At 41.5% G+C, this 21,307-nt stretch overlaps 1 protein-coding gene across 1 annotated transcript in view; it reads left to right on the plus strand.

Annotated features, from left to right (window-relative positions):
• The window catches only part of ERICH1 (glutamate rich 1), a 57,287-nt gene that overhangs the window by 27,850 nt on the left and 8,130 nt on the right, over positions 1–21,307 (plus strand). The window contains exon 4 of the mRNA XM_083730777.1: positions 19,798–20,166. Coding sequence (XP_083586903.1) covers positions 19,798–20,166 — 369 coding nt within the window. The remainder of the gene's footprint in view (positions 1–19,797; positions 20,167–21,307) is intronic.

Genomic DNA, 21,307 nt, shown 5'->3' on the forward strand with positions numbered 1-21,307 from the left:
CCTATTTTTATCATTTTCTGCATACAATTGTTTTATGATTCCTAACAGATTATGTTCCATGTTTTGAAATTAACTCCAGTACGTTTGTCCATTGAAATCCATTGAATTCTTTAGTAGTATTTGATGTGATTATAGGTACAGGAATTTAAGGATTTTGTTGTGGTTGTGTGTTTTTTGACTTTTTTGTCCCCTCCTCACCCTTTCCTCTTCAGCCATTCTGTGATTTCCCACTCATTCACCATCTTCCTCCATTCTATCCCATATTCTTTATCAGGCAAAAGAATATTTGTTTGCTGATGCCCAAGTGCTGTTCAGGGTGGATTTGATTTAAATCAAATTTATTTAAATCATAATTTAAATCACTAGTCAGTAAGACTTCATTTAAAACATTTTTTTTATTTTTTACAGAAAGATTGATTCTTGCTGGTATAATCTTAATATTTACAACGAGGTAAAGGTTTAATTTTTGGAATACTTGTAATAAATTTTCAGAGTAGTTTTTACAGTTATATCAAAAATTACTGATTTGGTTATACTATTAGAAATACATAGATAATTATGAAATTATAGTGAGGTTTAATAAGTTAAGTGTTTATATTTGGACAACTTTTCTGCTGTACTTTATTGGAAGGAGAAAAATAATCATTTCCTTAATAACAATTTATTTAACTAAGACAATAACATTGTAGTGTATGTATCCATGTTTGTTAACTGATGTGGTTAAACAATTAAAAACCTTAGACTGAGTTTTAGCACACATGAAAAACTTAAAACAAATCCTTATTTCCTGATGGATAGCCTTTGGACTATAATGTAACTTAAATGGAAAACTATCCTTAGAAAGGTTTTTCCTCCAAAAGCATTTTATTTTAAAAATCTAATTTTAATTTAAAAAATCCGATTTAAGTAAAAAAATAAAAATCTGATTTGAGCTGAAGATAGATACTTGAGCTGAAGATAGGCCTTCTCTCAAGGGAACCAGCTGACAGAAGTTAGTGACTTTCCACTGTCACCTCAGCAGAGCATCTCCCTTCTCCTCTCAGACTCTCTCTATCCCATATGGTTTTGGATCCTTCTCCTACATATACTATATGTAGAGCCAGTGTGGTGTAGTGGTTAAGAGTGGTAGACTCATAATCTGGTGAACTGGGTTCACATCTCCGCTCCTCCACATGCAGCTGCTGGATGACCTTGGGCTAGTCACACTTCTCTCTGAAGTCTCTCAGCCTCACTCACCTCACAGAGTGTTTGTTGTGGGGGAGGAAGGGAAAGGAGAATGTTAGCAGCTTTGAGACTCCTTAGGGTAGTGATAAAGCGGGATATCAAATCCAAACTCTTCTTCTTCTCTTCTCAGACCTCTCAGTTCCATATGGTCATGGAACCTTCTCCTACATATACTGTAGACTTGGGTCAGGAAGGAGGTGCCTGCTGAGCCCCACAGTAGTTGATTACCTATGAAAGCATATACTGTTTCTGTATTTTGCTTTGTTGTTGACTTCAGACCTTTAAAAAAAAAAGGTGCATGAGAAATTCTACTTTTATTATAGAATGATTCAAAAACTGCCTTGCTTGAGCCTGTGTTGTATAATGCTTAAGGCAATGGAGTGAATGGAAGTCAAGAAATCAGATTACCGGTAGTTTTGACAATTCCTTCCATGCCACAGAATTGAAGCAAGGATACTTATTTACCGTATTTTTCGCTCTATAGGACGCACTTTTTCCGCTCCAAAAATGAAGGGGAAATCACGGCTGGAGAGGTTGCGCGCGGCTAAAGAGGAAGCCAAGGCAGCCAGGGGATGGAACCCGCTGGCTGTCTTGGCTTCTTTGCTCTTTGGGGCTGGGGGGGGGGGATAAAAAATTAGGTGCGTCCTATGGTCCGGTGCGCCCTATGGAGCGAAAAATATGGTACTCTAGTAAAATGTTGAAAGAGGTGAACAATTACCTTTTGTTTTCTGCCCATACTGTTTAAGTTGGAAAGCTTGGCTGGAAGCAAACTATATTTTTCATTTATTTATTTACTTGGAAGCATTTCTAAACCACTTAATATTTCAAAAAAAAAATTCCAAGCAGTCTGCACCATAAAAGCAATATTCGTTAAGATTATTGCGAAAAATACGGTAAATAAAACAACTGTATAAAAACATGTAAAAGTATGCTATTCTAGAATGTTTTTGCCAACCCAGTGGGAGGCGATATGCATAGACATCACCAATATGCAGATAATCTCAAATCGCATTTTGGTAACCTGAAAGGCTTTGACAAGAAGGCTACAAACCTATCAAGCTTAGCAAAATTACTAGGTAGACGAACCGTTTTAATTTTGTGGTGTTTTCAATTTCCACACATCAGAGGCAAAAATTACAAAGTATTGCCTGAATGGAAAGATTGCAAGGCAGCAAATTGCGACACCCGACTAAGCCTATCTTGTGAAATCCCTGTATATATTTTTTTTAAAAAAAAACAACACCATGAATTTATAATTAACTGGAAGGCAGCCACAGACATTACCTTGGTATGTATACACAGAGGAATGAGTAGGTCGAATCCTGGGGCTGTGGAAAGGAGGATGCATGTGGGACAATATTTGAATGCTCCCTCCTGTCAAAAACTCCACAAAAAGAGCAATAGAAAACCCAACAAGAAGTCTAGCACATTCTTTCCGGGTCTCATTTTCACTTGCAGATTATTATTATTTTCATATTTTGGTGGGGGGCGACAGCACAATGGTGCTGTCTTTTCGCCACTTTAGGCTTCTGCCATCTCGTTCCTAATTCATCTTGCTGCATTAGTCACATTAGAAAGACAAAGCATTAGACTTGACTTTCATCTTCGGGAAGTGGCAAAGATTTGTACATTTGACCCCTTGGGCCGACTTGTCTTCAGCAGTGTGTCTTTATCCAATTGCACATTCTTGCCAAGATAACGCGATTGCGCTCCCCAAAGCATATTACAAAGAGCAATAAGTATTTCTTTTGCATCTGTCTCTCTCTCCCATTCTCCAGCTGGTAAACAACTTGATTAACTGCCCCACGCCCACTGGTATCGAATAGGATGACACTATTCATCTTTATCAAATGAAATTGTACACTGCTTAACAGCAATTTATTAACTTCTATTTGCAAATGCATTGGTGTCGGCGAGATGAATTTGGATGTGTTAAGAGGACTGGTGGAATGCAATCATCGAAAGCGTTTGGTAAGCCCTCTCATTGGCTGGTAAGCTCAGATCTGCAGTTCTGGGGAAGAGGCAACCAGTTTGAAGCCACACTGACGAGCTCTTCTCTACCAGTTGATCTGCTTCCAAGGCCTCATGCTGAGTTTTTGCAACCGTTCCTGCTTCTTTCATTGCAGCATAGCCATAGAGCAAATGTTCCCAAACTTATTTGGCCTATCGACCCCTTTTCCAAAATAAAAGAATAAAAAAAAATTACTTGGTGCCCCTGGGAAAATTCTACATTCTTTAAACAAGCAAACAGAAAGCTGCAATGACAAATTTGTGTTCTTTTAGGTATCTGTATATCTAACCTATGTCCAACAACCTAGGAAAGAAATATGCTGCTGTCAGTAAGACACCTTGAAGCTTGGAAATTACAAAATCATTTATTAAAATCAACCATAGTAACATTCGCATTACAGGCAGGAAATTAAGATGACAAAGGATAATATTAAAATAAAAAATACGAATAACTTTTAAAAAATAACCTAATGAGAAGGATGAGCCTGGTGCACTGCTATCAATTTATTTATTTATTTATTTATTTTGGGGGGGGGAATTAATCACTACAACTCTGTTACATTGGTAAGCATTGTTACACAACAGATGAAACATGTACGAACGGTGTTTCAAAATTTTCTTCTTTATGCTTCCATTGCCCCCTTAATTTTATTCAACGCTCCCCAATTGCAACCGAGGCTACTACCACCAGCACCACCCCAGTACAGTGGTACCTCGGGTTACATATGCTTCAGGTTATATACGCTTTAGGTTACAGACTCCGCTAACCCACAAATAGTACCTCGGGTTAAGAACTTTGCTTCAGGATGAGAACAGAAATCGTGCTCCAGCGGCGCGGTGGCAGCAGGAGGCCCCATTAGCTAAAGTGGTGCTTCAGGTTAAGAACAGTTTCAGGTTAAGAATGGACCTCCAGAACGAATTAAATAAGTAACTAGAGGTACCATTGTACTACCTCCTGTGCCACAACAATGCTAACTCCCTAAGGATGAAATATGCATGCTACTTCTACTATGGCAGAAGTCTTGCTGTATGTCAAGGTGTAGAATATTAATGTATACAATATAACACAGAGAAATATTTCTAAAACTTTAATTTATTACCACAAGAGCTGAGTGTGTGTGTGTTTTAAAGGAATTAAATTTACCAGGCACCAGTAATTTTCTTTTATTAGCTCGTATCAATGTCATAGCTGCACTTGAAACAGGAATTGCCTTGCCTTTCTGAAGACTTTCAGGTTCTTCCTACAAATTATCTTTTGATGGTTTTAAAACACATTGAGATAAATGCGAATGATATAGGATGTCTTATTGCCTTCAAGTCCAGAAATTGTACATCACCTTGGCTGACTTCCAGAAAGGCAAGTGAATGATAAATAAATATTGGGTCCTTTAACATCCTGATGTGCTCAGAATATCTTTTTAAATGGGAAACCTTACGAAATTATTTTGGAGTGCGGTGAGAGTTAATGACCTGCAGCCCAATCATATCCATTTTTATTTGGAAGCTAGTCGGATTGATTTTTGTGTGTGCTTTCAAGTAAACTATATGCTTAGAACTGCAGTTATTTCCCTTTACCTGATTCTAGCCTACCTTGTCCCAGGGACTTAAAGCAGAGAGAGAGAGAGAGAGAGAGAGAGAGAGAGCGAGCGCAAGTAGCAGATACTTGCTTATTCTGAAGGCTTGCAGTTTAATATGATACAGTGAAGACTAGGTTATTAGCTTGCTTTGTTAATGCTGAGTTTCTTTAAAAATGGGACGCTTGGGAGTCAATTAGAGCTGAACCAAAACAATCTTGCCTTTAATTTTTTTGCTTTTGTTGTCAAAAAGGCCCTTCTGTTTTTCTGTGTGCTTTCAGCCGCCCCCTTGAAACTTTAGATTTGTCAAAGCCCAGGGACTGCGCATTCCTTCCTGAGCCTTTAAAATTTTAGCATATGGCAGTGTGATTTATCGTATTTTTTGCTCTATAAGACTCACTTTTTCCCTCCTAAAAAGCAAGGGGAAATGTGTGTGCGTCTTATGGAGTGAATGCTGGCTGCGCTGCTATTACAGAAGCCAGAACAGAAAGAGGGATTGCTGCTTTCACTGCGCAGCGATCCCTCTTGCTGTTCTGGCTTCTGAGACTCAGAATATTTTTTTTCTTGTTTTCCTCCTCCAAAAACTAGGTGCGTCTTGTGGTCTGGTGTGTCTTATAGAGCAAAAAATATGGTAAATCCCCTTTGCACTGGACTGGTGGGGTGGGGGAATAGATTGTTGGATTGGGGAAAGGTTCTTTCTACCTGACCCTGCCAACCTCTTCCAGCTTTGCCCTACCAGTTCTCCATTCCACGTCATGACTGAACAAAGAGCTGACCCCCACTGTTGCTACATTATTTGGCATTGGGCTCAGTCCAAGCCTAATCTAGCATTTGCCTGCCTTCCACCATGGTGTAAGCAATGGGGCTGTGGATGGGGTGGTGGCCCCACTGCTCAGTTAAGCCCCTACTGGTCAGGGTTTGGATTGCACAGAAAGAGTGGCTGCGCTGCAAACTGGAAGAAACTACTCTCATTCGTAGAGCACTGGCAAAGTTATGTGGCATAGAATGCTAATGCTGTACATAAAATGTTTTATAAGATCCTGTCTGTGGGATCTGCCAAAAAAGAAAAAGAATTTTATTGAATGTTGGGGAAAAGATCTTGAAAGCCTTTTCAACAAACAGGAAGATGAGATTTTTAGGAAGCTTACTGTTAAAGCTATCGAAAGTAAAGTTGTAGTTATGCTTTTCCTTAATACCTGTCTGTGAAAGTTGCCTTAAATTAAATTAAATTAAACAGGTATTCCTTAATACCTGTCTGTGAAAATTATCTTTCATTAAATTAAATTATAAGTTATACAGCTACTCTTTTTAATTATTTTAAATATTGATCATCTTGCTGTTCAGACAAATTCACTACGTATTTTGTGACTGCAGTGTATTATGAAACAATGAAACATAAGCACTTAACAACCGATTCTAAAATCTAACTAAACAGAGAGCCATCAGACAATTAAGATAAATTGAAATTAGCAACAGAATCAGTCAGTCCCGTTGAAGTCCCCTAAAATAGCAAAGTTTTTGCTTGGTGTTTTAAGTATCACAAAGTAGATGCTGATGGAGTGGCCAGGTGAGAGAGACCTATGACAAATGAGCTACTGCTAAGAAGGCCCTATCCCTGGTTGCCACCCACCTTACCTCAAACATGACTGGGCTTTTTGTCCTTATTTTGCCAGTTTCCATGCTCACTTTGTGCATGTATGGACTCTCAGCACCCTGCCCACCCTCATCCATGCACTTGCAAGGATCCATCTGAATTGCAATTCCCCCATAAAATAGAAACTTTACCCGTCAAGAACGTGCGGTGTACTCCCAGAGGGAAGAAACCAGACTTGGACAAACAAAATGCAATTTCATATCTTGTGCGGTTGTCAGTTAGAGGCAGAGGTCATCCCCTTTGGGGCCTCTTCATTGGCCATTTTGGTTCTCCCTTAACAGAGGAGCATGGCAACCTACACAGGTACACCGAGACTCCTTAGTCTCTCGCAGGACATTCAAGGCTTCTGGAGCCATGGATGATGATCTTGTAGCAACCTTGCTGCTGCAAACTGGTGATGATGCTTGGATGTCCACAACAGCCCAGGCAAAGCTACCTTTTGTGGCCAGGCTTGGAACTGTCCCTGCAGCCCTCTTTCCTACAGCCTGAGGGAGTCTGAAAAATGTATATTGCATGGAACTATTTTAAAACACCAATCCCCAGAGAGGGGCATATAATATTAGGATTCTCATTCACTCTTTTTCCTGTTTGCTCTGCTATGTAATGAGGAAAACCTGTAATCTAGTAGATGATTCAGCAGAGGACAGTCTTGTTCCTTCCTTTCCCCCTCTTTCTTCATTTTGGGGAACAAGACACCTTAAATCATGCTGCTGTTTGTTTATTGACTCCAAGACATTTGCACAGCTAGACTTCAAGCATTTATGCTTTAGTGTAGCAGCTATATGAAAATAATGTTTATTTAATCAAAGCTTTACTACACTACAGTCTTGTTCATTGAGTGTTACTGTAGGGAAACAGAGCAGTGTGTTTTCCTCAGTTTGTATACCACAAAGCAGCCTCCTGTTTGAATTGTTCCCGTTGTTGTTCCCATAAGCACTTTTGCAGCCATCAAATAATTTTATTTATTTAAAATATGTGTATGCCTCACAACTCAGTCCCTAAATGGTATTCGGTAAGGTTAAAAACATAAAATAAAATCAGCTAAAGCAAGCCATGCAATCAGAAAACATAGCTAAAATGCCTGCTTAAAAAAGAAAGAAAGTCTTCAATAGTATAGCTCAGTCAGTAGAGCGTGAGACTCTCTAACCTCAGGATTGTGGGTTCAAGCCCCACATTGGGCAAAACGATTCCTGCATTGTAGGGGGTTGGACTAAATGACCCCCAGGGTCCCTTCCGAATCTATGATTCTATAAGGCACCAGAAGTTTAGGATGGGAGCCCACAGTACTGGATGTGTGGTGCCTGGTGGGCAAAAAGAGGCAAAAGAGTTTGTAGTTTACCTGTAAGGTATCTGTATCCCCCCCCCCCCATAGTAAGTTGGGGAAGTGAATAATGTACACTAAAGGTACACTAAAATGCAGCTATTTCCCTTATCCACAAGATGGCAGTAATCTTCAATTTTGTTCCTGCAGAGGGCAGTGGTGGCAGGTGCAGGCTCACACTGCCCACAGCCATCTCCCTGTTGACATCAGTGTTAAACTGTTCTATGCTGCGAATGCGTGATCTTCTCCTCAGAGACAGGGATCACATTAGCAGCCTGTGGAATGTACTGATTTAGGCTGAAGGTTCTGCAGAAGCCAGGCTGACTCTGATGTGTGTGATCTTGTGGCAGTGTGAAAACCCTGGGGTAGAAGCTAGCTGGAAGCCTACGGCAGATAACATTTACAAAAAGAAGTTGTTCTTTGAGAAGAAAAACCTTCAGCAGTTCTGAGAGTGTTGGTTTTTAAGGGGATATTCCTCCTGCCTTGTTTAATTCCAGGGGGAAAGGTAATTTTGTACTGTATTTCATTCGCTTTTTAGGGTGATCATGAAACATTCACAAAATAAGACATTTAGGGACGTTCACCATAAATGTCTGTATTTGCTTTTTACTGATTTGGCACCCCCTTCAGTTTGTTTCACCTTGCAATGCATTTGTGTTGCCGTTCCAGATTCTGTGTGTGTTATTGCTACTAAAAGCTTCCCATTGCTATTTTGAGATAAGTGTCCCCTTCACTACTCAAGCCTGTCAATCTCAGCCAGTTCTAGAATTTGAAATAAATGGGGGGGAGATAGAAAACTGAACATTTTAATACCTGCTCATGCTTTTATTCACATTACCAGGAGAACTTACCTTACTTCAGATTTAGCTTTCTAAAGTATCATGCTCTGAATTTGTGGTGTGTTTTTCAAATGACCTCAAAAACTGCATAGTTCAAGCACGATGTCCCCGTTCCCTCCGATTTGTAGTTTTGTTTGATTGTTGAGCTGAGTTTCTATTAATCTGTGTATAAGCAGAACACATTTAAGCTTTCATCCTGGTTTCACACTGGTGCTTTCCAAATGCAATCTGAGGAACTAGATGCACCATACGTCTGGTGCCAGTTTTTAAAAGCTTGTTATAAAATCAAGTGAATTTTGCTGAAGCTACTATTCATGGAAGATTATACTTCCAAGTACGTACAAGAATACCACTCAGGTGTAACAAGTGGAACCTGGAAAACAAATTAGATTTTTAAAATGATGTTTAAAAATATATTTAACAAAGAAATTAAATCGAGAGAAACACAGGAAGAGAGGGGAAATGAGGAAACAAAGAAGGCTGTGGAAGGGTTCTTTGACCCGTCAGAGCAGCGCTTCTCTCTCCCTAAGCCAGACAGAAGCTTCCTGGGCTTTGGGAAGGAGGTGCCAGGGGAACATTTAGAGGACTAGCCTCGTCGCCCCAGCCCACTGACCACACGCCAAGACTAGCATTGTGTGTTTGGACTATTGTATTTAAAGGGAGTTTCTTATTTGCTCCCTGGCTTTCAAAACAAACAAACAAACAAACAGATCTCTGCGTGAGATGTCAAAAGTGAACTTGCATCTTTAAACGCCATGCGGATAAAAGGGAGCCTCGGCAACAGGTGCCGCCCACATCAGAAAAGTGATAAGGGTGCAGATGATACTCAGGGCAGAGAAGTATGGGAGCCCCTGCTCTGGAGGCTTTTAGATTAATAGCCTGGCAGCAATCCATCCCAGATAGCACAGTACATCAATAAGGCGATTTGTAACCCCAGCACCGGTCAGAACATGTGTAACTTCACTTGAGAATTAAGTTAAGAGGAGACTTGCTCATCTGTAATGAAGCCCTGACATACACACCTTGTGATGTTGCTTCCCTGGAGGGGAGGGGAGCTGAGGGCTGAATAATACGTTTATTTTATTTTAGTTCCAGTGTTCAAGTGCCAATGCTGGACTATCAACCTTTAAGTGTGTGTGTGTAGCTTGCAAAGCACTTCACTGTGGGAAGGGGGGGAGACATACAGACACACATGGTGACCATTTTGTGAGAATCCAATTGATGCACAGGTTCTTTTTTGACTTCCTGGAAGAGGCTGTAATGGTGATGTAACAGGGCAGAGTGGACGTGTTGAGGGCCAGGAACGGAACCCCCATGTAAAATTGTTGCCACCAATATGAATGAATCATCCATGTTGTAAGGTCCTCAGGGGTCATCTATTCCAACCCCCTGCAAGGCCCATGACCCTGAGATTAAAAATCTCCTGTTGTAGCAACTGAACCACCTCAGACTGTGTGTGAGGTACTGCCTTCCTTCGTCAATTGTGCCTATTTGACGGGTGATCTGGAATCTCGAACCTAACCATGTTCTCTCGCCATGGCGTATAATATTTTTTCGGTTGTTCCTGTTATTCGCCGTCTGGCAGTGTCGTTAATAGGACCAACCAAGATGCCAAAAAATAGTGAGCAAGTTGTTGAGTTCACAGAACCCTGCATCAGAGGAAGTGAAGGGTGGAGGAGATGAAGAGAGAGAGAATTTTCCCACTCCCATTTTGGTGGATGCTAATAAAAGTATTGATGAAGCGATATGGCTTCCTCTGCTTTTATACTTGTTTTTTTGTGAGCTTTGAAAGTGGGACTGCAGCTGACTGTTGATGTGCCATAGGCAAAATGGTTAAAGACTGGAATATAAATGATTTAAATAAATAAAATAAATGAGAGCTCTTTAAGGAGCAAGATTTAAGCGGAATGTATACTATACCACCTATAGCACTGTTGTTGTTTTTCCATAGGAGAGCCCACAAAAAAACCACTTCTGGTTTAGTAGCATCCTTTTATATTTATTATTTTTATTATTATTACTACTTTTTTTTCTTTTGAAATTTTGTAAAGAATTTTGCACCCAGGACAACCACCTCTGTGGTCTCACCCACATTGCTCCTTATTCTCCTTCTGCTAGCAGATGAAGACTGTTTTATTCCAGCAGGCTTCTGAGATCTGACTGTTTTTAAGGAAATGTCTTTTCATCGTGTTATGTTGTTGCTGTTTTTTCTAGACACCTTAGATTTTATAAAGTTGTTTTAGATCATGTTAATTCTATTATAGCTTAATTACTTTTTAACTACTATCTTTTACATGTTTCCAGCTTTATGTGTTTTATCCATGCTTGTTTTAATTTTTGCAAGCTACCTTGAGTCCCTTTTCTGAGGAAAAGGCAAGAGGATCATCATCATCATCATCATCAGAAAGGTGGTCATTTAGGTGTTGGGGGTCCCAAGTTGTACAATGTTGTTTTGTTAATATATACTCTCTTGAGCGAATGATATACTTGATAAACTTCTACAGTCTATAATATAGAAGTCTAGGTGAATTTTTAAATGCATATTGGAGGAAGGCATGGATTGCCTAGTTCTAGACGTACAGTGGTACCTCGGGTTACATACACTTCAGGTTACAGACACTTCAGGTTACAGACTCCGCTAACCCAGAAATAGTACCTCGCATTAAGAACTTTGCTTCAGGATGAGAACAGAAATCGTGCTACGGCAGCGCAGCAGCAGCAGGAGGCCCCATTAGCTAAAGTGGTGCCTCAGGTTAAGAACAGTTTCAGGTTAAGAACTGACCTCCGGAACGAATTAAGTACTTAACCCGAGGTACCACTGTACAGTTAATACCCTGGGAAAGTGTGTCCGTATTTTGCTTTCTGACTTCCTTCTTTTTCAGTATGACCTTGTACTGTATAAACAGGTTTTCCACTGGATACTGGAAACAAAAGCTTTATTTGTTCAAAATAATGGACTTTGGCAATCTTGTTGCTGGCCAATGAGACTCTCTAATCCACCACCGTAATCCGAAAGGATTGATGGGTGTAACTACTTGAAGAAACACTCCAGCCTGCTGTCTTAACAGATCAAGATCATCGTCATTCAATTATATATGTTCGAAGCTATCGCTGACCGTTTCTTCCTTTTTCTTCCTTTTTCTTTTTAAGAGTTTTTTAAAAAGCCGACCTAAAAATAAAACAGAATTGGTGTTCTCTCTTCTCCCATCACGCTCCTCCTGCTTGCTTCTCTAACCAATGTCAGTTTCACTAAGTGCGTGGCACACAGGAAGTGAGTGGCACACAGGACGACAAAATCTGATTTGGCTCAAGGTGCCCTTTGCCAAGCCGTAGCCTGGCTTCCAAAGCATATCATTCCCAGGCTGCCCACGTATGAAAACTCCGGCGACCAAGATGTCCTTACAACATTGCGGGTCGCTAGCTCTGCATCTGCCCTGGCAACAGGAAAGATCACTTGGCAGGTGGTTGTGTGAGACGAGTTGCCTCTTCTCCAGGGCACGGCTGTGTGCTTTGCCACTGAACCTGACATTCTAGAGAAGTCGTGACAGTGAATGGCTGCTTCCCCAATATTGGGGTGGGCAACAGTTACAGCCTGTCGCACCAGGCCCCCACCAACACAGAAGAAAAGACCAAAACACTGTTTCTTGCCGCAGCTTTCTTAAGGACGGCTGTTAGCCATCTAGAGGGAAATCCTTGCCTTTAGTAAAAAGAGAGCAGAAGACATAGCTAGGAAAACGTGACCGTGTTCCTACGGTCCATTGCATGCTAAAGCTTTGGGGTGGCTTTCAATTAGCCATTTCCTTTAGAGGTTTCCTGCCAACCTAGCAGTTCGAAAGCACGTCAAAAGTGCAAGTAGATAAATAGGTACCGCTCTGCAGGAAGGCAAACGGCGTTTCCATGCGCTGCTCTGGTTCGCCAGAAGCGGCTTAGTCATGCTGGCCACATGACCCAGAAGCTTACGCCAGCTCCCTTGGCCAATAAAGCGAGATGAGTGCTGCAACCCCAGAGTTGGTCACGACTGGACCTAATGGTCAGGGGTCCCTTTACTTTTTACCTTTAGAGAAGGTTAATCTGATGCTAATACAGGGGGGGGGGGGATACTGTATTTACAGAACTTTTGGTGTCTTTTTTCTATCCTGATTTCACTATCATGGATGTTGAAAAACAGTGTTTTTCTACTGAAAGGCAGGCAAGAGAGATTGTTTTGTTTTATTGAAAATAATTGGCAGACAGAATTCAGCAAAGAGAGGAATCTATCCACTATTAGCTCACTGGAGGAATTGGAAAAATGTGCTCAGAAAGTGAATTTTGTTCCCATCATCTGGAAACTACTTTTTCTCGTGGGGTTTAGATTGCCAATAGGCTTGGGGTAGAAATTCTCGGCTGTAAATTGGCTGTCACACAGAACTGAGCCGAAACACTAATTGTTTTCAGTAGCTGACAGTTTGAACTGTGAGTAATGCTTTACAATACAGGCTGGTAATTTTATAACATATTTTCCCACCAATAACTCCTCTATGTTCTACTAAGTTCCTTTTCTGGCAGACCAGCCCTTTTCATACATTCATATACATGTTGAATATCAGATTACGTTAGAAAGCTAGTTCAGTTTTCTCCGTGTGTGTGTGCGCATGCGTGCACGCGTGCGTGCGCGTGCAGGCTCCAATTCTGAGGTGAATGCATCAAATTGCCTTTTATGGAAGGAACAAATCCCAGCCATCCTGTTCCTCCCAAAAATACTCGGTGTGTGCATTCGTTCTGTGTGTACCCCAAATGAAGCGAAATCAAGGTGATTTGAGGCAGACTCTCAGATTTGCAAGTCAGGTTGTGCTGTTAACCATGTTGCCCGATACGTACATCCAAGTAGGTCTGTTGCCTGTTTCCCCCCCAAAAGTTAAATGTGCTACCTTCCCCATCTCTACCCCCCCATGAATTGAAGCCATTTCTCTGGGGAAACCCCCCACAACCTGAGAGAAGGGGAGGATAGAGAGGCTGGTGGGAGTTCTTTATTTTGATGGACAATTCTAGCTTTTAATCCCAGTGGGTGGTTTTCCAAAGCCACTCCAATCACAGTGCTTTGTGGGGAAGCATGCTGATGCAAATAAGTAGCGATGTTTTGCACACTGGTCATAATTATGTACGTTTTGGTTGTGAGAGCTGGGTATTAAGTGGAATTGGATTGTTGGGCATGCAGGCCTGCTTCTATCCCAGCCATCCTGTTCCTCCCAAAAAAACCAGTTAAGAAGTTCAGGCTCAATGACCTGGGTCTGCACTCAGAGACACCCAAGATTCCTTCTCCATCTAATATCTGTAATAACCAGATTCCTTTGGTCCATCAAAATTTATGTCCCCTGAAACTGAAACCACAGATGTTAATGACTCTTACATTGTTTAATAAACACAATTTTATTGTCTGCGGAGCTTTTGTCTCTGCGGCAGCTGGAGTTGTATGTTCCCACCCCAAATTCTTTGAAGCCGTCTGGAATGAAACAGTTTTTTTTCTACTTCGAAGTGCAATTCTGAAACCTGCAAAAGTTGAATGAAAAAGAGAAGGCTACTGTTATGGTACATCAAAAAGTTTTTTGATTTTTTAAAAAAATATATATCCTCAGGTTATGAATATAACTGTTTCAGTAAACCCACCTGGCAGTTCTTTGAGTTGCAAGGTAAAGAGGATAATCTTACTAACCACAGAGCTGTTTTCTTAATAGCAATTAGTTGTTGCAGGTGCTAAACTGAAGAGGCTCTGAGCCTATTGAGTTACACACTTCCTCCCCACCCACCCAAGAAACAGTCTAAGTTATATTTTGCCTCCTCTGCCTTCCTTACGCTTCCTTACGCTGAGTACATGCATAATAGTGAATGCTGTGGTGTGCAAATTTCAGTTAGCTGTATTTGTGAATGGTTGCATTTATCATCCTCTGTCCAAAGAATATCATGGTGAGCTGGGCCATTTTATCAGCATCTCTGTGGTGTAGGTAACTAGTCCAAGGTAACCGTAGTTACCAAATTTCTAATCCAATATCCTCCTGATACATGTCCAACGGCCTGTCAGAGGCTCCATGCTAGTTCTCCATTGTGTTATAATTTCTTAAAAAGAAGTGAAGTGAAAAATTATTTTAAATAATTTTTGATATTACAAGTGTAACGTTGTAACAATACCAAGTACATATCCGTATATAGATAGATAGATAGATAGATTCTTTATTGTCATTACACAAGTGCAACATTGCACAAGTGCAACGAAATTGGATGCCATCCCTTAAAAACAACAAAAGCAAAACAACAACAACAACCAAACAAACCACATTCCAGCCACACCCACACCCACACCCATCAAACTCCCAGGTCACACTATCGAGTTACTGCATTTAAGAAGGCCACAGCTCTTGGATAGAAACTATTTTTCAGTCTATTTGTCCTTGACTTGATGTTTCTGTATCTCCTGCCAGAAGGCAGTAGTACAAACAGACTGTGTCCCGGGTGAGATGCATCCTGCAGGATATTGTTTGCTTTCCTAAGACAACGGGAACCGTACAGTTCTTCCAAAGATGGGAGGGGATGACCAATAATCCTTTGGGCTGTGGTTATGACCTTCTGGAGCACCTTCCTCTTCCTAGCTGTACAGCTGGAGAACCAGGCACAAATACAGTATGTGAGAATGCTCTCTATGGAGCCTCGGTAGAAGGACACCAGCAGTCTCTCACTCAGATTGTTCTTCTTTAAAAGTCTGAGGAAATAAATTCTCTGCTGGGCCTTCTTCACCAGAGCAGTGGTATTTGCGCTCCAAGTCATGCCCTGATCGATAGTCACTCCCAAAAACCTGAATTCCGCCACCCTCTCCACCCGTTCCCCGTTGATATACAAGGGCTGAAAGTCCGCCTTTTTTTTCCTGTAATCCACCACCAATTCCTTGGTCTTAGTCGTATTAAGAGCCAGATTGTTCTCTCCACACCAAGCACAAAGCCGCTCCACCTCGTCCCGATAGGCGGACTCATCCCCTCCTGAAATGAGCCCCACCACCGTAGTGTCATCAGCAAACTTGATGATTTTGTTATATAGAACAAAATTGTTATATAGATTTTGTTATATATTTTGTTATATAGATATAGAAATTTCTCTGAATCTCGAGACTTCCCACCATCCCCTCCAATGGTCCTATTGTCAACATTTTCAACTGCATATTATTTCATAATCTATATTTTGTATCTGTCCATATTGTCAATAGTGTTTGATACATTACAAGTGATTTAGAATCCTGCTAATGTTTTCATCTGCTTACAGTGGTCTCCTAAGTAAATTATAATTTCCCCCCATTCTTAAAGTTTTTGTCTTCTTGGTTTCTGAGCTTTCTGGTCAGTTTTGCCATGTTGGCATAGTCCAACAGCTTGATTTGCCACCCTTCTCTGGTGGGGACTCTTTCTTCTTTCCATCATTTTCAGTATTATTTTTATTTTATTTTATTTTCTACTTATTTTGTTGCCGTTTACATTGCTGACATTTTACATTTTGCTGACATTTTACTTCTCATCTGCCTGCAAAAGATGGCTATTTCAAATGTCACGCAGGTGAAGCACTCTTAAATGTAGGCACCCAGTGCGAATCATTTTGGTCTTTGCTCTGCCAGGATGTTGAATGGCATATGTATTTTTATTCCCAGCTGCCACCTCCTTTGTAGAAAGTACCACAGACTACTCTGTAGTGAGTCACACATTCGTCAGCTCAGAAGAAACTGACGGTCTGATGCCTGGTATTGAAAGACAGGAAGCGTATCATCAATAACAAAGCTCAAGAAAGGAGAGGCAGCAAAAATAAAACCGCAGCTCCTCATCTTTAGAGCAAATTTATTATTACAAAGACTGGAGATGAGTTACGGGGAAGCTGCCAGACAAATATTGGATGCTAAAGGCCATGCTGGTGGAAATAAAGCATTTTAAAGGCAGTCAACTCTCATACATTACTCTCTTTCGTCAGGGTTGCCTTGGCAGGTTCCTGGGACAGCCTTATCAGAGCCATTGGCGTGGCTACAAATAAGGTTCCATTATGTGATCATATATGGAGAGGGAGAGAGGGTTATAGAATGTTGTCCTATGCGAGTCTGTTCTCATTACAGTTTATTTCCTGCTCTTCACTGAATTCAGGGTGGAAGGCATTTTAGCTCTCTCTCTCCTTTTTTATCCTTACAACCGATCATGTAGAGTGGGAGATAACAATTAGCCCAAGGTCCACCCAGTGAGTTTCATGACTAAGTGGCGATTTGAACCCAGGATCTACTAGTCCTATCTCTCCACCATAAGCACTATACTGTCCTTAGTCTAGTATGATGTGGTTTTGTCAAATTGGTGGTAGAGGCTGTTCTAATTCTTGGTGGGTCTCCCTTCCAAGCTTTGCAAGTGAAGACAAATTAATGCAAATCAGCTTTAAACAAAAACCCCTAAATGAGTTGTCCAGTTCTAGTCTATAGATTGGTCCTATGGAATTAAATTGTAAGCAAATTTAGAGAAGAAGTGCAAAGTTTGCTTTATTTATTTTGTTCAGCATATCTTTATCATTTCTGCCAACTTGGAACTCAAGGCAGAAAACATGGGGTTTGTAGGCAGTCTCCCAATGAGGTACTGACTGTGACGTTAACATATGAGAGTGCTGGAGGTGAATTAGTTAAACACGTTACCCAATTAGAACCCTGGGGGTGGAGTTAGAGGGACTATAAAACCAGCTCTGGGAGGGGCAAAGGGAGAGTTCATTGGGAGGTTGGTTGGAGTGGGAGTGAATTGGGTTAGAGTCTGTGGGCAGGTTGAGTTAGTCTAGCGAAATAAGTTGAGTCAGGAACAGTTAGGAGCTAGGAAGACAAGTAAATATCTGAGAGGTGGTTTAGTGAGTGAGAGCAGGTAGCAGAAGTTATAGGTCTGGATAGGCACCATATGATTGTAATTGACCAATACCATTTATGAAACCACACGCTTGTTAAACTGCAATAAATAAACAGAAGTTTATGTTCCAATTTAAACCTGACTGGACTCAGTATTATACCAGGTAGGGCCTGGGTGGTGGCAGCGAGAAATAAAGTGGTGGCACAGGGATCAATAGACGGTGAAACGTCCAGGGACCCTGTGTGATTGCCACACTGACCCAGACCAGCTTAGTTTCTGCAAGGTTTGCTGAATCCTGCAACTTCAGGCCATGTCCCTGGGAAACGCATTGCTTCATCTGCCTGCCAATGATTCCAGTGTCCTTGCCTTCATTCGCCGAGAATGCTGGGTGCCAGTTTACTGTTTAAAGCGGTTAAGAAGAAAAGTTCCTAAATGGTAGTGGGGTTGTGTTTTCTTCACTCTACTTTTAAAATCTACTTCATGAGATTTATGGGAGGTAGTATTTTAGTTAGGCCACATAAAGGATTGTTATTAGCTGGGACAGGAGGTAGTTCAAGGCATCTGGCAGAAGTTCAATGGCTTTGACAGGCAGATGAGCTCTCTGGAGCAGTGTATCTGAGGCAGAGTTAAGGGTCGGGGATTACTTCAGGCTTCAGGAGCAAAGATTGGTTCTGAGCCAAACTGACTGAACCCTGAGTCAGGGCTGGACTACGTGGTCTCGGATCTATCCGGATAATTAGGCAGATAAGAAAGCTATGATAGAGAGAGGAGGATAGTGAGAGTCTAAATGAGCAGCCAGATGCCATTTTGTTTGTTTTTAAAGAAAATGCAAGTACAGGAAGCCCACAACTTACACACATTTATTTGCGCACAATGAATGAATGAATGAATGAATGAATGGGTGAGCATCCAAGAAAAGATCCCTAGAACGTAACCCCCATGTAAGTTGTGGGCTTACTGCAACAGTTTTATGGATAAATACCAAGGTTAAGGTATGTGAATGACTATGGCAGCTATAATGGAGAATAACTGGGTTCAGAAGAGCAGCGAGGAGGCATCTATACTAGAAAACCTTCCAGTGAGGACGATTTCAACACCACTCACTTCTTCTCACTTCTATTCTTCATTAGTGATCAGGGAGACACAGGGCGCCCTGCTTTTGTCTTGCAGCGTGTAGAGTTGAATCCTCTGCAGCTCTGAAATTTGGTGTATAATAGCGTGCAAGAGTAAGCCACAAAAAATGACTGAGGTGTACGGACATAGGAAGATGCCATATACAAGATCAAACCATTGGCCCATCTAGCCCCATATTGCCCACCTGGCAATGGCTATCAAGGGTCTCTGGCAGGGGTCTTTCCCATCACCTTTTGAACTGGAGGTAGCACAGGTTGTGCTGGGACTTCTGCATGGGGAGCATGTGCTGCGTGACGGTCCTTCCCCTGAACCTGGGAGTCCCCTCTGCTGGTTTATTAAGATGTAGGTGCGCATAGCAATGTTGGTCCTCTATGATGCCACCTTCCTCCCTTTAAATCCTTCTCCTGTGAAGCCTTGTAGCTGGTGTCTATAACTTATCCCTGACTAAACTAAATCCTAAGTATGTGAACTGGCACTGGTTCACACCTCTCATTTCCTCTGCCGTCCTTTCTCTCCTCTTTTTGTGTTTGTGTCTCCCTACTGTTGAAATACGGGACACAGATGGCGCTGTGGGTTAAACCACAGAGCCTAGGACTTGCCGATCAGAAGGTTGGCGGTTCGAATCCCCGCGACGGGGTGAACTCCCGTTGCTCGGTCCCAGCTCCTGCCAACCTAGCAGTTCGAAAGCACGTCAAAGTGCAAGTAGATAAATAGGTCCCGCTCTGGCGGGAAGCTAAACAGCGTTTCCTTGCACTGCTCTGGTTTGTCAGAAGCGGCTTAGTCATGCTGGCCACATGACCTGGAAGCTGTATGCCGGCTCCCTCGGCCAATAAAGTGAGATGAGCACCGCAACCCCAGAGTCGTCCACAACTGGACCTAATGGTCAGGGATCCCTTTACCTTTACTGTTGAAATACAGGCTTTCAGCTCCTTGTTACTGGTGCATGCCTTTTTTTTTTCCTTTCTCTTATATTGCCCTGTAAAGCACCATGTACATTTGAATGTGCTGAATGAATCATCACAGCCATTGTAGCCGAACTAAATCCTCTGCAACGTATCAGAGATGTGGAAACATTGCAGAAACAGGAGAAAGGGGGCATCCGTACGAATCACGGCCAAGAGTCGCTTCCTGCCTCTCACTTTTATTTGTAATGTTTCTTTTGAACCTGCAGAAGAGAATGATCAAGGACAGCCCTGGAGAAAGCGCACCCGAAGGAGGAAACGGAAGAATGTTTTGCAAAACCCGGATAATTTACACGGAGGCCAAACAAAGTGTGGGAAGCATGAAAATCTGATTGAAGATGATTTACAGCTGCGGCACACAGAAGGCGCAAATCTAAGTCGAAACAAAAAGAGGAAAATTAAAAAGAAGCGGCAAAAGGAAAAGATGAAAGCAGCTGGTTTGCTGACAAAGCCAACTGGTATAGATTTCACATATAAGCCTGAGAGGGAGGAAAGAACCGACTTTGAAGAGGCAGATAGCAATGTAGATGACATTTTGGATTTTTTGCAAGCAGCACAAGAAATCTATTTCTCTGGCAGTAGGTACATTTCCTCCATATCACCAGTAACTTTGAGTTGGAGAAATAAATGTATGTTGACTCTTCTCTGTCTTGTGCCCCAAAACTCAAAGTGTAGATCTCTTCTGTAGAATGAATTTTTAACTTGCTATCCTGAGGCAACAGGAATAGGAAAAAAATGTGGGCACAGTGACAGCCCGTTATACAGAACCCTCATCATAATAGCCAATAATGCTGCCCAACAGGGAACCAGGCAGAGGGCCTTCTCGGTAGTGGCACCTGCCCTGTGGAACGCCCTCCCACTAGATGTCAAAGAGAAAAATAACTACCAAACTTTTAGAAGACATCTAAAGGCAGCCCTGTTTAGGGAAGCTTTTAATTGTTTAATAGGTTATTGTATTTTAGTGTTTTGTTGGAAGCTGCCCAGACTGGCTGGGGGTACCCAGCCAGATGGGCGGGGTATAAATAATAAATTATTATTATTATTATTATTATTATTATTATTATTATTATTATTATTAAAAATAACTATTGGTAATAATGTCTTCATAATAGCAAATGGAAAAAGATCTTTACAGCATTTTTGCTTCTGTTGGAGCAAAAAGTGTTTCGGTGGAAGGGCAACTATTTTCAAAGCATTTTCTCTACAAAAAACCCTGTCTTTACAATCCAGTGCATGTTTACTCTGAAGTAAACCCACTGGTTTCAGTGGTTCTTGTTCCCAGGTGAGTATGCATAGGATTGCAATCTTAGTCTGCAGTCCTAACCCCACTTACCCTGGGAGTAAACCCCATTGAATTCAGTATAACATATTTCTGAGTAGAGATGGCTAGGATTGCACTGCGAGTGGATCACACAACCAGAATTGTATCCTAAGTCTGGGTAGCCAATGTGGTGCCATCCAGCTGTTACTGAACTAAAACGTCCATCTTTCTTGACCATTGGGCCATGCTGGCAAGAGATGATAGGAGTTAAACTCCTAACAATATTTGAAGGCCATCGTGTTGGCTAAGCATACTTAAAATAAGTTTCATTGATGTCAGTGGAATTTATTTCTACGGGCATGAATTAAGCACTGACATTGCTCATTTTTCTGTATAACCCAGTGGCAAGAAATGCTTGACTTGAAACTTGAAGCAACTGGGCAATGTCACAGAATATG

Source organism: Podarcis gaigeae (genome assembly GCF_964106915.1).
Source record: "Podarcis gaigeae genome assembly, chromosome: 3".
Taxonomy (NCBI): Eukaryota; Metazoa; Chordata; class Lepidosauria; order Squamata; family Lacertidae; genus Podarcis; species Podarcis gaigeae.